Here is a 17,500-nt window from a genome sequence, read left to right on the forward strand (position 1 = left end):
ATATTAGCTGTAGTCATCCAGGCAGAAAAACAGACCTGTGTGTAGGGATATTGAAAACTAAATTACGCATTTTGCTTTTAGTATTTTTGAACCTCAAGCCACATAATATGTGTCATATTTTATATTCATATTTAATTCAAAACAACCCCTGGATAAATGTTTTGTGTAGTATATTCCAAGTTATTAATTTTCAGATTTTTATGAGCCTATATTATAAGCTTGTTAAGACCCCCTTACTCTCAGAAAATTAGCATCCCAACTGTCTGCTAATAGCTCTATTGATACTTACATACAGTATTTCATATATGCTATATATATTATGTGTGTATACATATCTACTCATAATTCAATGTTATGCTTTCACTTTAGGAATACATTTAAGCAGCTGGCTAGCAGGCAGTTTGTAATATTATGGTCTACTTTTGTACTGATAATTGTAAAAGAAGCCATTGGAATTATAAATTTACATCTTTAAAGACAGAATTGCTTATTCTAGTTGACTTCATTGTGGGTATAAATAATTTCTATAAACTCAAAAATAGACAGTTGGCATAAAGAAAATGGGAATTTGTGAAACATGTCAGGGTTCTATCCAGTATATGCCACTGGCTTGTTCTTTTGAATTTTTTTTTCCTGTGGCTCGTAGCCAACCTCTCTAGGCCTCAGTGTCCACATCTGCACCTGGGGTAATTCATGGATAGTGGGACATAGACAGATACTTCTTCGTCACTATCGCATTCAAAAAATATTCCTCCTAAGTACTAGAGTTATTTATTAATTTGGCTTTTCCTTTAAATGAAACCAAATTTTAATAAAATTCTTATTTTCACATGTCCAAGAGGTAATACTACTGTTTTCTGTGTACGTGATTATTGTATAGATTGTTAAGGGAAAGAGTAAATCTGGATATAAGGTATGATCAAGAGTTAAAGCTTCTGTGTTATATACTATTAAGGTAATCTCTGGAGACATCTAATCTCTTTAGTATAGGAGACATCTAATCTCTTTAGTATAGTATATTTTTTTTGCTTTTTTTGGTTCACACCTGACAGTGCACAAGAGTTACTCCTGGCTCATGCACTCAGGAATTACTCCTGGCAGTGCTCGGGGGACCATGTGGGATGCTGGGAATCAAACCCGGGTTGACTGCGTGCAAGGCAAATGCCCTACCCGCTATGCTATCACTCCAGCCCCAGTATAGGAAACTTTAAAGTTATTTTTTAGATTTATCTTTTGTAATTTTATAATATAGTAAAAATCACTTGCTTTCTCCCCTTTTTTCAAATCCCTGTTCTTCCTGTATTATTGCCTCTCTCTTTTTCCAGTTTAGACAATAAATAGTTGAGAAGTTAGCAGTCTTAGATCATGGAATGTTCCATGTTAGAAAAGTGGCCAGTATCAGGTTGTATCTGCTAGAAAACAAGGTACTCATTCAAATCCAGCAGTGGTTAAATCTGTTCCCTCTTGGCATTTCCTTATATTATACATGTGCCTGTTTTCACTTTGAAAATGTGTTATTCATCAAAGTGTTTCATAGTATAACTTTATGTATGTTTCTCTGGCACTTGACACTGTGTGTGTCAGCAAATGTTTTTTGTCATATCTAATCTTAACCATGACTTATCTAGGGATCAGGCCCAGCCTCTGGACCAGTGATATCACTGAACTCAATGAATGTGGATGCAATTTGTGAGAAACTGAAACAAATAGAAGGGTTGGACCAGAGTATGCTGCCCCAGTATTGTGCAACAATCAAAAAGGTGATGTATGCATTTACTCGCTGGCTTGAGGCAGGGCGAGGGTATGGTATAATGGCTCTAGAGAGTGACCATTTTGTGTTCAGCTTCTCAAAGACAGGTTTTCTATTGAAATGGGAAATTTAAATGGAAATGGAAACCTGATTCTTACTATTTTTATTCTAAAACTTTCCTACATCCCTTAGTCAGAATTGGTCAAGGAAAATAAAATAGCTATATTACAGCATTATTGAAAAAACGAGGGAAAATAATCTTGATAAGAAATGAGATTTCACATTTAGATGCACAGTAATTCATAAGTTACAACATAGAAATTGGAAGGGGTTTCTTCTGTTACATTTTCTTCAATTGTATTTATTTGTGCCTTGATAATTATCAAAGTAAGCCATACTTGTTTTATTTATTTTCCAAAAATAATCTCATTTTCATGCCTAATAGGATCTATGATCATATTCCTTTTGATAAAACCACTTAGGTATGTATTTGTAAAGCTACATTTGAGGAAGTTTATTTCTTCCTAGATCCCATTCTTTCAACTCTGGTAACTTCCACAAAGTTGGACATTGATGTCTGATTGCAAGGAATATACTAGTCCTGGTCATAGATATTTCCATTTAGTATACTTTTTTTTTTAACAGATAACCATAATGAAGCCACTGTTAAAATTAATGATAAAGCATATTATTAATAAGTCTCTAATGTTGGTATATTTAAACAATGCCCTTAAAGTTTTTTTTAAAGGAAATACTGATACTATTTTACTCAACTTTACTTACATTTAGTCAGATTTCAGATAACATCTCTACAGACCTAGTTAGTGTTGATCCCTATTTGCAGAAGCATCACTTACTGCCTCTCCCAGGTACAACTGACTTTCTCCTATGAAAGCATGAGTAACATCAGGAAAGAATGAAGTCTCCAATGTGAATTCTTTGTGTGGATTTTGTTTATTTTTTTAATCGAATCATTGAGAATTACAAAGTTACAAAAATATTTGTGATTGAGTTTCAGGCATACAATGTTCCAACACCAGTTCCTTCACCAATTATCCACTACCTTCCGCCAATGTCCCCAGTTTCCTTCCTGCTTCCCAGTCTGCCTCTGTAGCGGGCACATTTCCAAACCTTCACAATTGTCCAAGTTTTCCCTTCCATAAGTTATCCCCACTCACACTCTAGTGGCAAACTTCTTACTGAAAACCAGTTCTCCTGCTCTTTATTTCTATTGCCTTTGGGTATATCATATTCCCCTACAAAGTTTCCTTATATTCCACATATGAGGGAGATCACTCCGGTTTTGTTCTTTTCCTCTGACTGATTTAACTGAACATGATACTCTCCAGATCCTGGTAACTTCAATCTGGATACTCTCCAGATCCATCCACATAACAGCAAACTGTATGATTTCATCTTTTCTTATGGCCGAAATAGTGTTATATATCTTGTGTTCTTGGACATTCAGGTTCTTTTCAGATTTTGGCTATCCCACTGAATTCTTGACTCACAGACCATCAGACCTAATCATACTTCCTTTCTCCCTCCCTTCCATGAATATTATTTTATTCTTGTCGTGATCCTGCACCAGGTCCAGCACCAGGGCATGGACATCTCTTCACTAGTATCTCATTTCCTTTCTTTTAGGTAATAGTTCTTGACCTTATTTCATGGTTTGTTTCCATCAGAAATTTTCTAATTCGTTGTCTTGTTTCTTTATAATTCCACATATGCATGAAATATTGGTGTTTATCCTTCTTTTTCTTGACAATCTCTAATTCTATTCTAGTTGCAGCAAACTGTAAGAGCACATCTTTTCTCATAACTGAATAATATTCCATTATGTATAAATACCACATTTTCTTTGTTCAATTGTTGGGCACTTGGATAGTTTCCAGATCTTGGCTATTGTATATAATGCTGTGGTGAACATAGGTTTTCAGATGTTCTTTCAAATTAACACTTTGTGTTTTGTTATTGCTCAGGGTACATATTTTGGGGGATAGTTAGAAGGGTTAGCACTTGTATTGGTTCCTTAAAAAAAATGATCTTTTTCTTAAATACTTAAGACATAGGGAAATGTCCTGGCTTTATTAAGTTGCTTATGTTGTACAAATTCAATTTGTTTATTATATTATTACATGGAATGATAAACCTTTTTGAACTAATGTTTTCTAATCTCTGTTGAATTTAAATGGCAAGTATACTTTTTTAAATCACAAATTATTTTATAATGTCTCACATTTTGTTTATATATTTTTATTCAGGCAAACATAAATGGCCGTGTATTAGCTCAATGTAACATTGATGAGCTGAAGAAAGAGATGAGTATGAATTTTGGAGATTGGCACCTTTTCAGAAGCACAGTAAGATATTTATATCTGTAGACTTTCATTATACCAAAGCTTCTATATTTATGTTTTTATATGGTCTAAGATGATAAGTAAATATGGTTTGAATTGTTTTTTTATATATTTTTAAAATGCAAAAGCTGTACTTTACACTCAATGATTACAGTTGTGTAGTTTATTATACAAAATAAAACCAGCAATACTCTTCAAACTTTCCCTTTAGGTATCTTATTTGAAAAATTAAGAGATCTTTTTCTAAATACATGCCAGTTATCTGTAGTTTCTGACTAAAAAAGGCTCTCCTGATCTAACGCTGTTGAGTCTCATCTGAAGGATGTAAAACTTGTTATCTGCAATGTGAGTTTTAACAAGAATCTCAAAGTCCATTTAGACAACCCTCACTCAGTGTCTGGTGACCATGGTATCTGATGGATTCTTCAGATTCCATCTCCCAGATCAGACTGACCACCTGGCCTGCCACCAGCAGAAACCCTATCAAATCAGTTCAGCTGGAGTTTCCCCTTATTCTTAATGCTTCTTGGCAATTTTCTTCTCTTTTTTCTTTCTTTTTTATTTTATTTTTATAAAGTTGTTCACAATATTTGATTACATTTACTATTCAAACACCAGTCCCATCATCTTTTTACCTTCCCACCACCATATTTTTATCCCAAACTCCAAACCTGCCCCTCAAGCAGAACCGAAGTAACTTATGTTGTATTGCTTGTTATGAATAAGCCACTAAAAATGAGACAGAAAGGTTTCTTAGAGAAAAGTATGTGAATATTGTTGTATTTCACCCAGGAGCCATTAAGTCCTTCTATAAAAGATTAGTAACATGTTGTTAAAGGTTGAACCTTGTGTGCTTAAATCTATATCTGTATAAATATATTTCCCCCTAAGATTGCTTGCCTTCTTCTTTAAACCCAATCAAATGTAGTGTATTACTCTTGGGATGTTGGTAGTGTAAAGTACAAGATGTACAGAAATAGACTCATTTATTTTATTTTTATAAAGTTGTTCACAATATTTGATTACATTTACTATTCAAACACCAGTCCCATCATCTTTTTACCTTATGGGTGAAGCTCGTCCAAGTGTGTGGAAAGCAGCTGTGAGCATGGCTGCGGTTGAGTTCTGGAAGTTTTCAACTGCCATGGCTGGCTCTGTTGGGGTGGAGAAGGCCTCATCCGCCCCCCCCCCACCAACCCCCGGGTTGCTCCAGATGAAACAGCCTGGTACAGGATCTGGCAGCATGGCTATGGCATATCGTTCTGTGCTCTCTTCTGAGAGATTTAAATTAAGTCTCTGGATCATGGCCATTAATGAGATTATGTGGGGCCAGAGGTAGCTTGTGGGTGTGACTGCCAAGCTGCCAGAAAAAGGGGGAAATGGGGAGAGGTCTCCCATTCCCAGTTCCATTGAGCTTGGAGTTTTCAGTCACAAGTCCCACATACCTGGGTTTTTCTGCAGATTCCCTTGTGGGTGAGGCTTGTCCGAGCATGTGGAGAGTGTCTGTGAGCATAGCGGTAGTTGTGTTCTGGAAGTTTTTCGCTGCCAGGGCCTCACCCTCTCTTCTTGGCAATTTTCTGTCCACTGACTCCCACCTGTTCCTTGGCTGTAAGTGCCATTTGTCTAAGCTGCTTGACAAAACTGAATCCTGTTCTGTTCAGAGGTGTCTTTTTCTCCCATTGCAGTATGCCTGCTTAAAATATGCTTTTACCATTTAGTGACATTTAACTCTCATCTGTTAATTTCTAAACTTCTGAAATGTGATTTGTCAATGTGGATATTGATGTTATTTTAACCTTCTGCTAAGGTATTAGAAATGAGAAATGCAGAAAGCCAAGTGGTCCCTGAAGAACCCCGCTTGCTGAGTGAAAACAACAGTGGCCCAGTTTCTCATGGTGAATCTGCTCGTCATTCTTCACACAATGAATTACCTCATACTGAGCTTTCCAATCAAGCACCATACACACTGAACTTCAGCTTTGAAGAACTGAATACACTTGGCCTGGATGAGGGTGCCCCGCGTCACAGTAATCTAAGTTGGCAGGTATTTATTGTCATTTTTAAACTAAGACTAAAGAAGATATTTAATTCATTGATATTATGTTGGGCATTTCTATCATCATTCAGAAAATAATTTCTTTTTTTTGTTTTGTTTTTCTTTTGCTTTTTTTTGGGAGGGGGGGGTTCACACCTGGCAATACACAGGGGTTACTCCTCACTCATGCACTCCGGAGTTACTCCTGGCGGTGCTCAGGGGACCATATGGGATGCTGGGAATTGAACCCAGGTTGATGGCGTGCAAGACAAACGCCCTACCAACTGTGCTATCGCTCCAGCCCCAGAAAATAATTTTTTGAGTACCAATGTGAATTTTATAGATTAGGATGGAGCACATCCTTCTGTTAAGGAACTATATTCTTCTGGAAAGGATTGTTGATAAAATTTCTAAAATTTCAGAAATTGATAAGGGAAAAAAATAAAATAGTATAATGGCATAAAGGTAAATCAATCCTGGGTTACTTAGAGTATTAGCAAGATTAGTTTTTAATGGCTATTTTCTTTTTTTTTTTTTAATTTTTATTAGTGAGCTACTGTGAGATACAGTTGTAGACTTACAAATTTTTGTGTTTGGGTTTCAGTTATACAATAATCAAGTACCCATCCCTCCACCAGTGCCCATTCTCCACTCTCACTGATCCCACCCTCCATCTCCCCCATCCCATCCTACCTCTGTGGCAGGACATTCCGTTTTCTTCTCTCTCTCCTTTTGGGTGCTGTGGTTTGCAAAAGAGGCATTGAGTGGCAATCATGTTCAATCTATAGTCTACTTTCAGCATGCATCTCCCATCCTGGGAGGATCCTCCCAACACCCTTTATTTGGTGCTTTCTTCTCTGTCTGAGCTGTAATGGCTATTTTCTTAAGTCCATTTGTTGTTGTCAAAGAGACAGCTTTGTGGGGAAACCTGTTACATGTTTTTCCTTTGAAAATGACAATGAGATTGTTCAATATATACATACTGTTTATAGACATTTGTTTTCTTTTTATTTTCTGGTGTATTTTTGTGGCTTTGTTTTTGCTTACTTGAATTAATTTTTTTTTGTCTTTACAGTCACAAACTCGCAGAACCCCAAGTCTCTCAAGTCTTAATTCCCAGGATTCCAGTATTGAAATTTCAAAGCTTACTGATAAGGTGCAGGCTGAGTATAGGGATGCCTATAGAGAATATATTGCTCAGATGTCACAGTTAGAAGGGGGAACAGGTTCTGCGACAATTAGTGGCAGATCTTCCCCACATAGCACATATTATATGGGTCAGAGTTCATCAGGGGGCTCTATTCATTCTAATCTAGAACCAGAAAAAGGGAAGGACAGTGAACCAAAGCAAGATGATGGAAGGAAGTCATTTTTAATGAAGAGGGGAGATGTTATAGATTATTCGTCATCAGGGGTTTCTACTAGTGATGCTTCGCCCTTGGATCCTATCACTGAAGAAGATGAAAAATCTGATCAGTCAGGCACTAAGCTTCTTTCAGGCAAGAAATCTTCAGAAAGGTCTAGTCTCTTCCAGACAGACTTGAAGCTTAAAGGAGGTGGACTGCGCTATCAGAAACTTCCGAGTGATGAAGATGAGTCTGGGCCAGAAGAATCAGATAATACCCCACTGCTCAAAGATGACAAAGATAAAAAGGCTGAAGGGAAAGTAGAGAGAGTGTCAAAGTCTCCTGAGCACAGTGCTGAGCCCATTAGAACCTTCATTAAGGCTAAAGAGTATTTATCAGATGCCCTTCTTGACAAAAAAGATTCCTCTGATTCAGGAGTGAGATCCAATGAAAGTTCTCCTAACCACTCTCTTCACAATGAAGCTGCTGATGACTCCCAGCTTGAGAAGGCAAACCTCATAGAACTCGAAGATGATGGTCACACTAGCAAACGGGGAATACCACATAGCTTGAGTGGCCTACAGGATCCAATCATAGCTCGTATGTCCATTTGCTCCGAAGACAAGAAAAGCCCTTCTGAGTGTAGCTTGATAGCCAGCAGCCCTGAAGAAAACTGGCCTTCGTGCCAAAAAGCCTACAATCTGAATCGAACACCTAGTACTGTGACTCTGAACAACAACAGTGCTCCAGCCAACAGAGCTAATCAGAATTTCGATGAAATGGAGGGAATTAGGGATACTTCACAGGTCATTTTAAGACCTGGTCCCAGCTCCAACCCCACCTCTAATCAGAATGAAAACCTGAAAAGCATGGCACACAAGCGAAGCCAGCGTTCAAGTTACACAAGGCTTTCAAAAGATTCTTCAGAGCTTCATGCAGCTGCCTCTCCTGAGAGTACAGGTTTTGGAGAGGAAAGAGAAAGCATTCTTTAAGGAAACATAAGCAGAAGTAGCATAGTGTCACTGTATTGAGTTTTATAGTGAAGCTGTCCATGCATGTCATTTTTGTATATGTCATTAGAAATAATGGGTGAGAAGGCATAATATTCAACAAAGGAAAGTATAGGAAAGTATAGGTAGGAAAGGATGATGGTTCACCAATCAGCCTCCACCATGATTTTAGTTAGACGCTTAAGAACTCATCTACTTTCAACTTTCATTGGTATATAACCCCATCAAACTTTTTGAGATAAGATTTGAGAGTAAAGTCAGAAGTAGTTTATTAAACAGAGGGCTTAATTTGCCAAACAAAATAAGATACTATAAACCCTTTTTGTAGAACATATACTCATCAAATATTTGAAAAAAGATATGGTGTTAGATGAAGCAGAAATAAGTTTTGCTCTTAGAATCAAAATAGAAATGGAAACATTAGAGTATTTCAAAGATTAAAAGTAAATGCTCTGTAAGTTGAGAATCAGTATTCTATATACTAGACAAATTGCTGACTAAAAAGTTTTAAAAATTTAAGTAGAAAATATACAATAAAGAGGGCTATGAAACTTGATAAGAAAGTAAGTCATTGGTGCATAAAGTATAGCCCCAGTAACTGGCGATTAAGAGGTGTAAGGGCCATGGCCTATAGGGAAGGCCAATGACCTCCCTGTCACCTGGATGGTCTCTAGACACTCCCAGACCTGGTTTCAAGCACCATCCACCTGCTTGAGAACCCATCCTGGTCTACTCTAACTCATTAAATTGTGTTCCCAACATTTCTTATTGACCCTTGCAATGAAAGGAAAGATACTAAATGCTTTGGGAAATCAGGATAACATGAATAATAATAATAGTCAGTAATAAATATTTTGGAATAGACAAACAAGGAGATAGTTACAACAGAAACATCCATGTCAACTGGCAGTTGACAAGGAAATAACTAGGTTAAATGAAATTATTGTCTTCTGTAGCAGGGCATAGTTTATTTACTTTGTCTATTCTTAACACATTGATTCTGAAGAAGGATCATATAAAAGGAGATACTTTCTAAAGATTAAAAACCTAACAAAGATAAAAGATAAGACTGATGTGACTTCTCATTTATTGTTAATAGAGTGATGGGAATGATCATATTTCAGTACTGAGTGAACTAGAAATATACCTGTTCCAAGCATTGGACCTTTTATTGTTTGAACATTATTTATGTAGAATTGATTTTGGCAGTGTATTTCAGTCACAGAGAAGACTATATGTTGAGGTTGTAGGTGTGCTAGTACCTGAATTTTAGTATTATATCTGTGATGGTTATCATCTAATGAATTTTTATTAATTTAATGAATAATTTATTTACTTGACCAGTCATTGCACTTGCTAGTTGCTATATTGGATTTCATTTTCTTAGTATTTAAGAGTCACTAACATTTTCATGAAGTGTTTACTTTGCGTGATTTTAACAAATGTTTTAACCAGTTTTTTTTAAAGGTGGGATGTTATTGACATATTGAACAGTTAAATAATTATAGTATTAGTTTACAGTGTTGTATAATTAGCAATTACTTCACAGGCCATGTTTTGTTCCTTTTCTGAAGAGTATATTCAGCTTAATATCACTGTGACCTGTATGCTGTTTGTGAAGTTAATAGAGAGTATTAAGTGTACAAATAGATTTAGAAAACAATAAAAAAAAATTGCATGCTATTCTGACTCATGAATTTTTATTCACTGTAGTAATGATTCACATTTTTATTAAAATTTAAATGATTTGCGTGTTTGTTTTATCCTGTCTGAAGTCTCAGATTCAAATAGCAGCCATGTAGCTGGGAGGATTCTGAGCTGTCCCAGCTAGTCTTTTTGTTCTTAGATCACAGTGCCCAAATCCTGCTTTTATGAAACATTACTGATTAACAGTAATACTCTGGACTGTGAATTTTTGTAGCTATAAGAAGTAGGTTTGGGGCTGGAGCGATAGCACAGTGGGTAGGGCATTTGCCTTGCACGCGGCCAACCTGGGTTCGATCCCCGGCATCCCATATGCTCCCGCAAGCACTGCCAGGAGGAATTCCTGAGTGCAGAGCCAGGAATAACCTCTGAGCATCTCTGGGTGTGACCCAAAAAAGCAAAAAAAAAAAAAAAAAAAAAGAAGTAGGTTATCCAGATCCTACATAACACTTTTATGGATGTTCTGGAAAAGTTTGGGCTTTCTTCATACTGCTACAAGAGATTGACTAACCAGATGGGTTATTGAGTCACACCCTGATCCTTCTGAATCTGTGTCCATGTGTGTAGCTTTATCTATTTATAACTTATAGCTCAATCAGATTCTCACATGTACAAAACTCTGTGTCAAGCTGGATAAACAATTATGGTAAATTGAGGCTCTAAATTTGCCAGATCTTCAGATCTTTAGAGTCCCATCATTTCAGATCGTACAGTATTCTATAAGCTATTTACCTTTATTTTAAGCCACAGATAGTTCTGTTCTTGTAGCAGAGTATTAAGCCAGATCCAATCATCTTGAACACATGAAATGATATATTGATGAGTGAGGTGTTGATGTAGAGAACTGAAAATGAGAATGAAGCTGTTGATACCTCTCTACTGATAAAATCTCAAAAATTATGAAATTTTAAGGAATAGCTTCTTGAGTTCTGGAAAATGTAAACATGTATAACTAAGCCAACATTTTATCTTTTAAAAGGAAATTTTGGTTTTGTGTTATATTTTTCTTAGAATAATTCAGTCAGAATAATAGTCATCATATAAGTTTAATTGCCTAGCCAAATATTTTTAAAAACTTATTTTCTAAAATGCTCTGGCTGAGAACTCTTTAATTTGCATGCTGTGGTGCTACAGTAATGCATATTTGTAATTTGTATATTTTTCCTTATAAATACTAACCATTGGAAAATATTGTTGTAGTGAAGTTAAGTCCTTTATTTCTAGCTAAAATACTAAATTTAATAGGCTTAAGGCCACATAATTTTTGGTCACACCAGGAATTCTCAGCCTATTTAGAAGTACTCCAAAGTTTTAAAATTCTGAGCTCCTGGCTAACTTGAATAAATCAACAAACTTGTGGGAAAGGAGAGAACCAGAGGGACACCATTCCTCTTAACAGAGAAGTGACATTGAAGGAACAAGCAGATAAAAGGGATGTTCCACAAAATCGACTTCTTTGGAAAACGCTTGACACTGACTATCTAAGCGCCTTTATTTCCTGCCCACCCTTCTGGAGCTCCACTGAATCTTGGCAGAAGGGAGGAAACTGATGGCGAGACTTTTCTGCTTGGCATCAAGGTGGAAGTTGGTGGGCTCTAGTGGGCTATGTAAAATGATTATATTTTCAGTTTCCAAGTTGTGGTTCTCCCTACCTTTCCCTACCCAAGAATTTTAAACAGAGACAACAGTTATGCAAATGTAAACTCAAGTGTATCTTAACACTGAACCAGCACTGGATAGTCTTATAATGGCTCATCACTTCAAAAGGTTGAGAATCCTTGGTTGCAACTGATTAAACTAGCAAGAGAATTTTAAGTCTTACATGATCTTAAACCCTTTCGTGCCTAGGAAGAAAATGCTGTCCCAGAGATAGATAGATCTTCAGAGGATACAGTTTAAACTAAGGTATGTAAAAAAATAGTTCTCAAAAAAAAAAAAATAGTTCTCAGTGTTAGTTAAGCCAGCCTCTCAAAACGTGCATGAATTGGAGAATATTCTCCTCAGTAAGTAAGAAACAACTAAAACCATTGCTGCAAGTCAGCCACGGTCTCCTTCATGCTCATTGCTTTTTGAGTAAACTTGCTAGTGGAGCCAAGAGGTAGGTCACACCATGTTGAGTCTGTGTGCTGAAATCTAAGCTGGGAGAAGCGTTCCGAACAAGAATGTCTTGGAGCTTTGGAGTAGAAAAACCTTTCGAGTGGAATCTGGACTGCTATAGGATGAGCTCTATCTGGAATTCAGTTATAGTGTTGAAATAAAAAAAATTATATCTGTTTAAAACAAAGCAGTTATTTTCAGATTTTATAGTAGGATGGTTCTAAAAGTGGAGGGTGGGGGGAAAGTGATGTACCTGAAGTGAAGATCAACCAAAATTGGCAAAAACAAATTACATAATATTGTACAATAAAGGCAGTATGTCTTAAAGCACTGCAATAGTATGAATCTGTAGAGAATAGTCATTTGTTTACTATAAAATACACTTAAAATTCTTAATTTTCTGAGGTTCATTATGTTGTTATTTTTTTGTAGTAGTAGTAGTAGTTCCTTTCATTATTAATATGTATTAGGAGCCCTTTCTCAGTTTTCCTGGAATTTGACAACACAGGAAATAAGATACCAAGGTGAAGTAATATAACCTGTATAAATGAATTTTTAATTTAAAAAAGAATACAGAATTTTATGCTCCCTATTCAAATTAAGAAATTTGAAACTGTCAGGGCTGGAGAGATAGTACAGCAGGTAGGGTGCTTGCCTTGCATGTGGCCAACCTGGGTTTGATCACCAGCACCCCATATGATCCCCTAAACCTGCCAGGAGTGATTCCTGCGCACCGCCAGGTATGGCCAAAAACAAAACAGAAGTATTTGAAACTATTAAGATCACTGTGATAATCCACTGTCAGTCTCTAATTTTGACCTATTTTATACTTACTTCATTTTCTTTGAAGGCAACAAGGGCTGTAGATCTTAGTACCCTAGACCATTCTGCCAGACAATTTGGTTAACTTCTCACACTTGGCTTCCTCAACAAACATAAGCGGGGAAAGAAGATTCTACCTGCCAGTCAGTGATCCGGCTTTCCATTTTATTGGAGAAGAAAGATACATTCACTGCTATTCGTCTTCTTTGTTCTTAGTATTTGGAGAATTTGAATTAGAATTAATTAACTGTTCTTTTATGAAATTTTAGTTTAAAAAGTTCATTGGGGAGTAAAAAGCTTGTTAATAAACTAATATATTCCTATCTTAAAACCACTTTCTTGGTTAAATGTCTAATAAAAAGTTATTTTCAAAATCAATATAGTTATTGATACTTGAAGTTTTTTAGCTATTTCTGAAGTATTATTAGACTGCTTATTGTTGCAATTGATGCAGATTAAAACTTCATTTTAAAAAAATATTTTCTTTGGTATTCTTTGTCTTTTCCCTTTATATATTTTACTTGAGTTCTTTCTGTCATTTATTTTTAAAGACTTTATGTATTCATTCTGTTTTACCATGAGACAATTTCTTAATAGAATGAGAAAGAACCTCAAAGCGTTTAGAGCAAACCCTAGGTTTCAAATAGCCATTGGATATTAAATCGATATTTATTGAATGAATAAAGTATAACCAAACTAGGAGCATCTGCCCACCAATCCAACATGATGTTTTTTAAACGAATGGATCTTTGAATAATTACTGTGTAATTGAGCTCTAGTTCCTTATAGAGTCCATCCTTTCTTATCACTGTTTCCCAAATCTATTACTCATTTTACCTTATAAGCTTTTCTGTTTGTGACAAGAAAAACTTTGCTTTGTCAAAAATTCCCAGGGAAAAGTGGTCACAGCTTATCTTGAAAACACTCATTTTCAAGTGAAAGGCTATATATTCTACATCAATTATTTTAAAATCCTACAGCGGGTAGGGCATTTCCATTGCACATAACTGACCGGGCCGACCCGAGTTCGATTCCTCCTCCACTCTCGGAGAGCCAGGCAAGCTACCGAGAGTATCTTGCCCACACGGCAAAGCCTGGCAAGCTCCCTGTGACATATTCAATATGCCAAACACAGTAACAACAAGTCTCACAATGGAGACGTTACTGGGCCCGCTAGAGCAAATCGATGAACAACGAACGGGAGGACAGTGATAGTGTACCTTTATGGTGGTCCTTCATAAAGAAGTATATTCATATACTATGAATATTAGTGTGGAACCAAATTTAAATGGCTCAGTTCTACATTTACTTTTAGATAATTGAAAATATTTTCAGTTATGGTGAAAATATGTTTTATCTGGGCCCAAATGTGAATACACATTTAATTACTTTATAATAGGAATTAAATACCAGAACCATCCCAGAAAAATCTGTTTCGAAGATTTATCCCCTCCCTTTTTTCCCCTTTACAATTTTATTATAATACTGTGATTTACCAAGTTGTTCATAATACAGTTGTGTCAGGCATTAAATGTTCCAACACCAATCTCGCCACCAGTGTGCCCTTCTCTCTATCAATGTTCCCTGTCTCCCACCCACCACCCTAGCCTGCCTCCTTTCAGGTACAGATAAATTTACTCCATATTGCTTGTTACAGGACAAAGGCAAATGGAATTATCAAAACTTTTACAAAATTAACAAACGAGTCAATGTGTGATAGTTGTTATATCTCACAGGGCTGGAGCCATAGCACAGCGGTAGGACCTTGTGCGCAGCTGACCCAGCCAAGCCGGTTTGATTCCTCCGCCCCTCTCGGAGAGCCCGGCAAGCTACCGAGAGTATCTCACCCGCACGGCAGAGCCTGGCAAGCTACCCGTGATGTATTCGATATGCCAAATACAGTAACAATTGTCACAATGGAGACATTTCTGGGCCCTCTCAAGCAAATCAATAACAGGAAGACAGTGCTACAGTGTGTTATATCTCACAATGGTGTTATTAAAGTCACTGTATAAGGATCTCCTGTATTGGTTAGTGCTTGTTGAGACACTGTGTCATTGTTTAGGCTCATTGAGCTTGATGGTCTTTGCAACTTCCCCATCAGTTTTGCTGTGATCCTGCTAGGCTGACAGTACTATGAAATTTTGAGGTGTCAGAATTATAGATCTGGAACATTTTGGCAACTTGGCAGTTTGATGAGGTTCAGTTGTGGGGCTGAGCCCTTTCTGTGTCAGTGTCTGGTATGGCTGCAGACTGCTGTGCCTTCAGGCAGACAGGGGAATCTATCCGCCCCCATCTGAAAACACCCCAGTTTTCAGCCAAGACCAGCCTACCTGGGAAGATTCGGTGGCATTGTGTTCTTCTGGAGATGTGGTGCCCAATTTATCCTCTCTTTAGCTTGTTTTTCAAACCTTTCTTTTTTGGTAAGATTAGTTTTATTGGCTACCCTGTGTTCCTCCATCATTCTTTTTCTTTAACTAGACTAATCTGATGAGTTAGTTCAATTTAGGATAAGCATTTCATATACCAGGACTGTAGAATGAATTTACACAAGTGGTCCATTATGTATTTGAAATTTTCTTGAATAAAATAGGCTAACCTCTATAACAACCCAAAATCTCATTGATTTAGTAGGTTTGAAATATAATTCATGTCCCTATAACAGTTCAGTATTAGACCTAAGTTTCTATCTTTTTCCCCACCCCCATGAATTCTTAAGTCATGGCTCTGTCAGACTCCAAAGCTTCCAAGTCCTCTGCCCCATCTTCTGCTTTCCATCATGTGGTGTCATAAGAAAGAGGATGAAGGACCACACCTAGGAAGATTGTGTGGTTCAAGCCTGGAAGTGGTATATACCCACTCCCATTCCGTCAGCCTTCCTAAATTCCTTAGGAAGGGGAATTATGTGCCTGGAGGAAGAGATTATGGTGATTACTTGCCACTTATGTCAACCAAGGCACGTTAAAAAAAACTGATTCATCTTATTTTCAATAGCACTTATTATTTTGGACAAATAATTTTTTATCCTATTATTTTTAAACAATCCTCGGGGTTTTTTTTTTTTTTGCTAAAAGTCATTGAGGTTTTTTTTTTTTCTCATCCTCCATCTCATGATTATTTGCAGGTTAGATCGCTATATAAAAGTTTACACATAAGGTTAAACATATTCATTTTGTTTGCAGCCCTATTGTCACATCGTCTGTATTATTTTCCCTATTACATGTGTATTGTGAGTATTCTGCGTTCAATTATTTTTACAGATATGGTAAATATACTTTTGTATTGTCTACAATTTGAATAACAATGCTTAACAAATAAAAGAGATGTATAATTACAACTGTTCTGAAAATCACTACTGTAGTGGAGCTGAGGTTTTTTTGTATGATTTTGGTCAGTATAAGGATAAAAACAAAAATAAATAGACAAAATGTCCTTTTTAGTGAGTTCTAATCTTCAGAGTCATAAAGTTTATAGGAAATCCTCATGGATAAACTGTGGACCGGGATGTTTAGTTTTATGTAGCATCTATGTAGTATCTATTCAGGTGTTTCCTGGAGCTAGTCACCTTGCCTGCATTAACTCATTATATCCTAACAAAACCATAAAGCAAATATTATTTTATTACTCTTTACTAGATATCACTAAATATTAGCATTTATTAGTAACAATTACCAATATGTAAAAATACATTTATAATTTATTAGCTATTGCTCTTTATATCCATAATTGACACATAATGGCACTAAAATGCAAAGAATGATGACCTTTACATAACAGCAACACAGTGGACTCTTACCATTATTCCCTCAGACACTTGTAGTGTACCAGTTTCTTATGAAAATCGAAGATTTGGGAAGTTTAGATATTTTCTCCTAGCTAATAAATGAGCAAAAATACTAATTCTGGTTTTCTGGCTCCAAGTCTGATAGTTTTTCCACCACACAACACACTGATTACTTTACCCTCCTCCTTGTCGCCCCTCCCCCCCACCCCCCAACAACCAGCTACCATCACTTTGTTCTCACTGGGTCTGAAGGGCTTCTGTTTATCATATTCTGCTATTGCAGAAAATATTACTCAAAGTTATTAACTTTATTGGAGTTTGTGCTCAGCTGAGTGAATCCCAAGTATTCATAGAAATATCCTTCTCGCCTTCCTCTACTCTTCCCTACAGTGCTACAAAGAAAAGGGGTACAATCACAGGCCATCTTGACCTTTAAGACCTTGTATATCTCAGAATAAACCTCGCTGGCTACTCCTTTTCCAGACGGGATCTCTGGAAATGAACTCTGTTCTTTTAGCATGCACATACATAGCCAATGTGAAGTATTTAAACATGTTACTTTGCTAGGTAGCCTATTTGATTAAACCTA

At 36.6% G+C, this 17,500-nt stretch overlaps 1 protein-coding gene across 6 annotated transcripts in view; it reads left to right on the forward strand.

Annotated features, from left to right (window-relative positions):
• KIDINS220 (kinase D interacting substrate 220) overlaps window positions 1-10,187 on the forward strand; it is a 101,486-nt gene extending 91,299 nt beyond the window's left edge. For all 6 annotated transcript variants that reach the window (XM_056129953.1, XM_056129964.1, XM_056129966.1 and 3 more), the window contains 4 exons: window positions 1,629-1,760; window positions 4,018-4,116; window positions 5,921-6,157; window positions 7,224-10,187. In XM_056129953.1, the coding sequence (XP_055985928.1) occupies window positions 1,629-1,760; window positions 4,018-4,116; window positions 5,921-6,157; window positions 7,224-8,486 (1,731 nt within the window). In that variant the 3' untranslated portion in view covers window positions 8,487-10,187. The remainder of the gene's footprint in view (window positions 1-1,628; window positions 1,761-4,017; window positions 4,117-5,920; window positions 6,158-7,223) is intronic.
• The last annotated feature ends 7,313 nt before the right edge of the window (window positions 10,188-17,500 follow it).

The sequence above is a fragment of the Sorex fumeus genome, unplaced genomic scaffold (assembly GCF_029834395.1).
Source record: "Sorex fumeus unplaced genomic scaffold, SorFum_2.1 ptg000006l, whole genome shotgun sequence".
NCBI lineage: Eukaryota > Metazoa > Chordata > Mammalia > Eulipotyphla > Soricidae > Sorex > Sorex fumeus.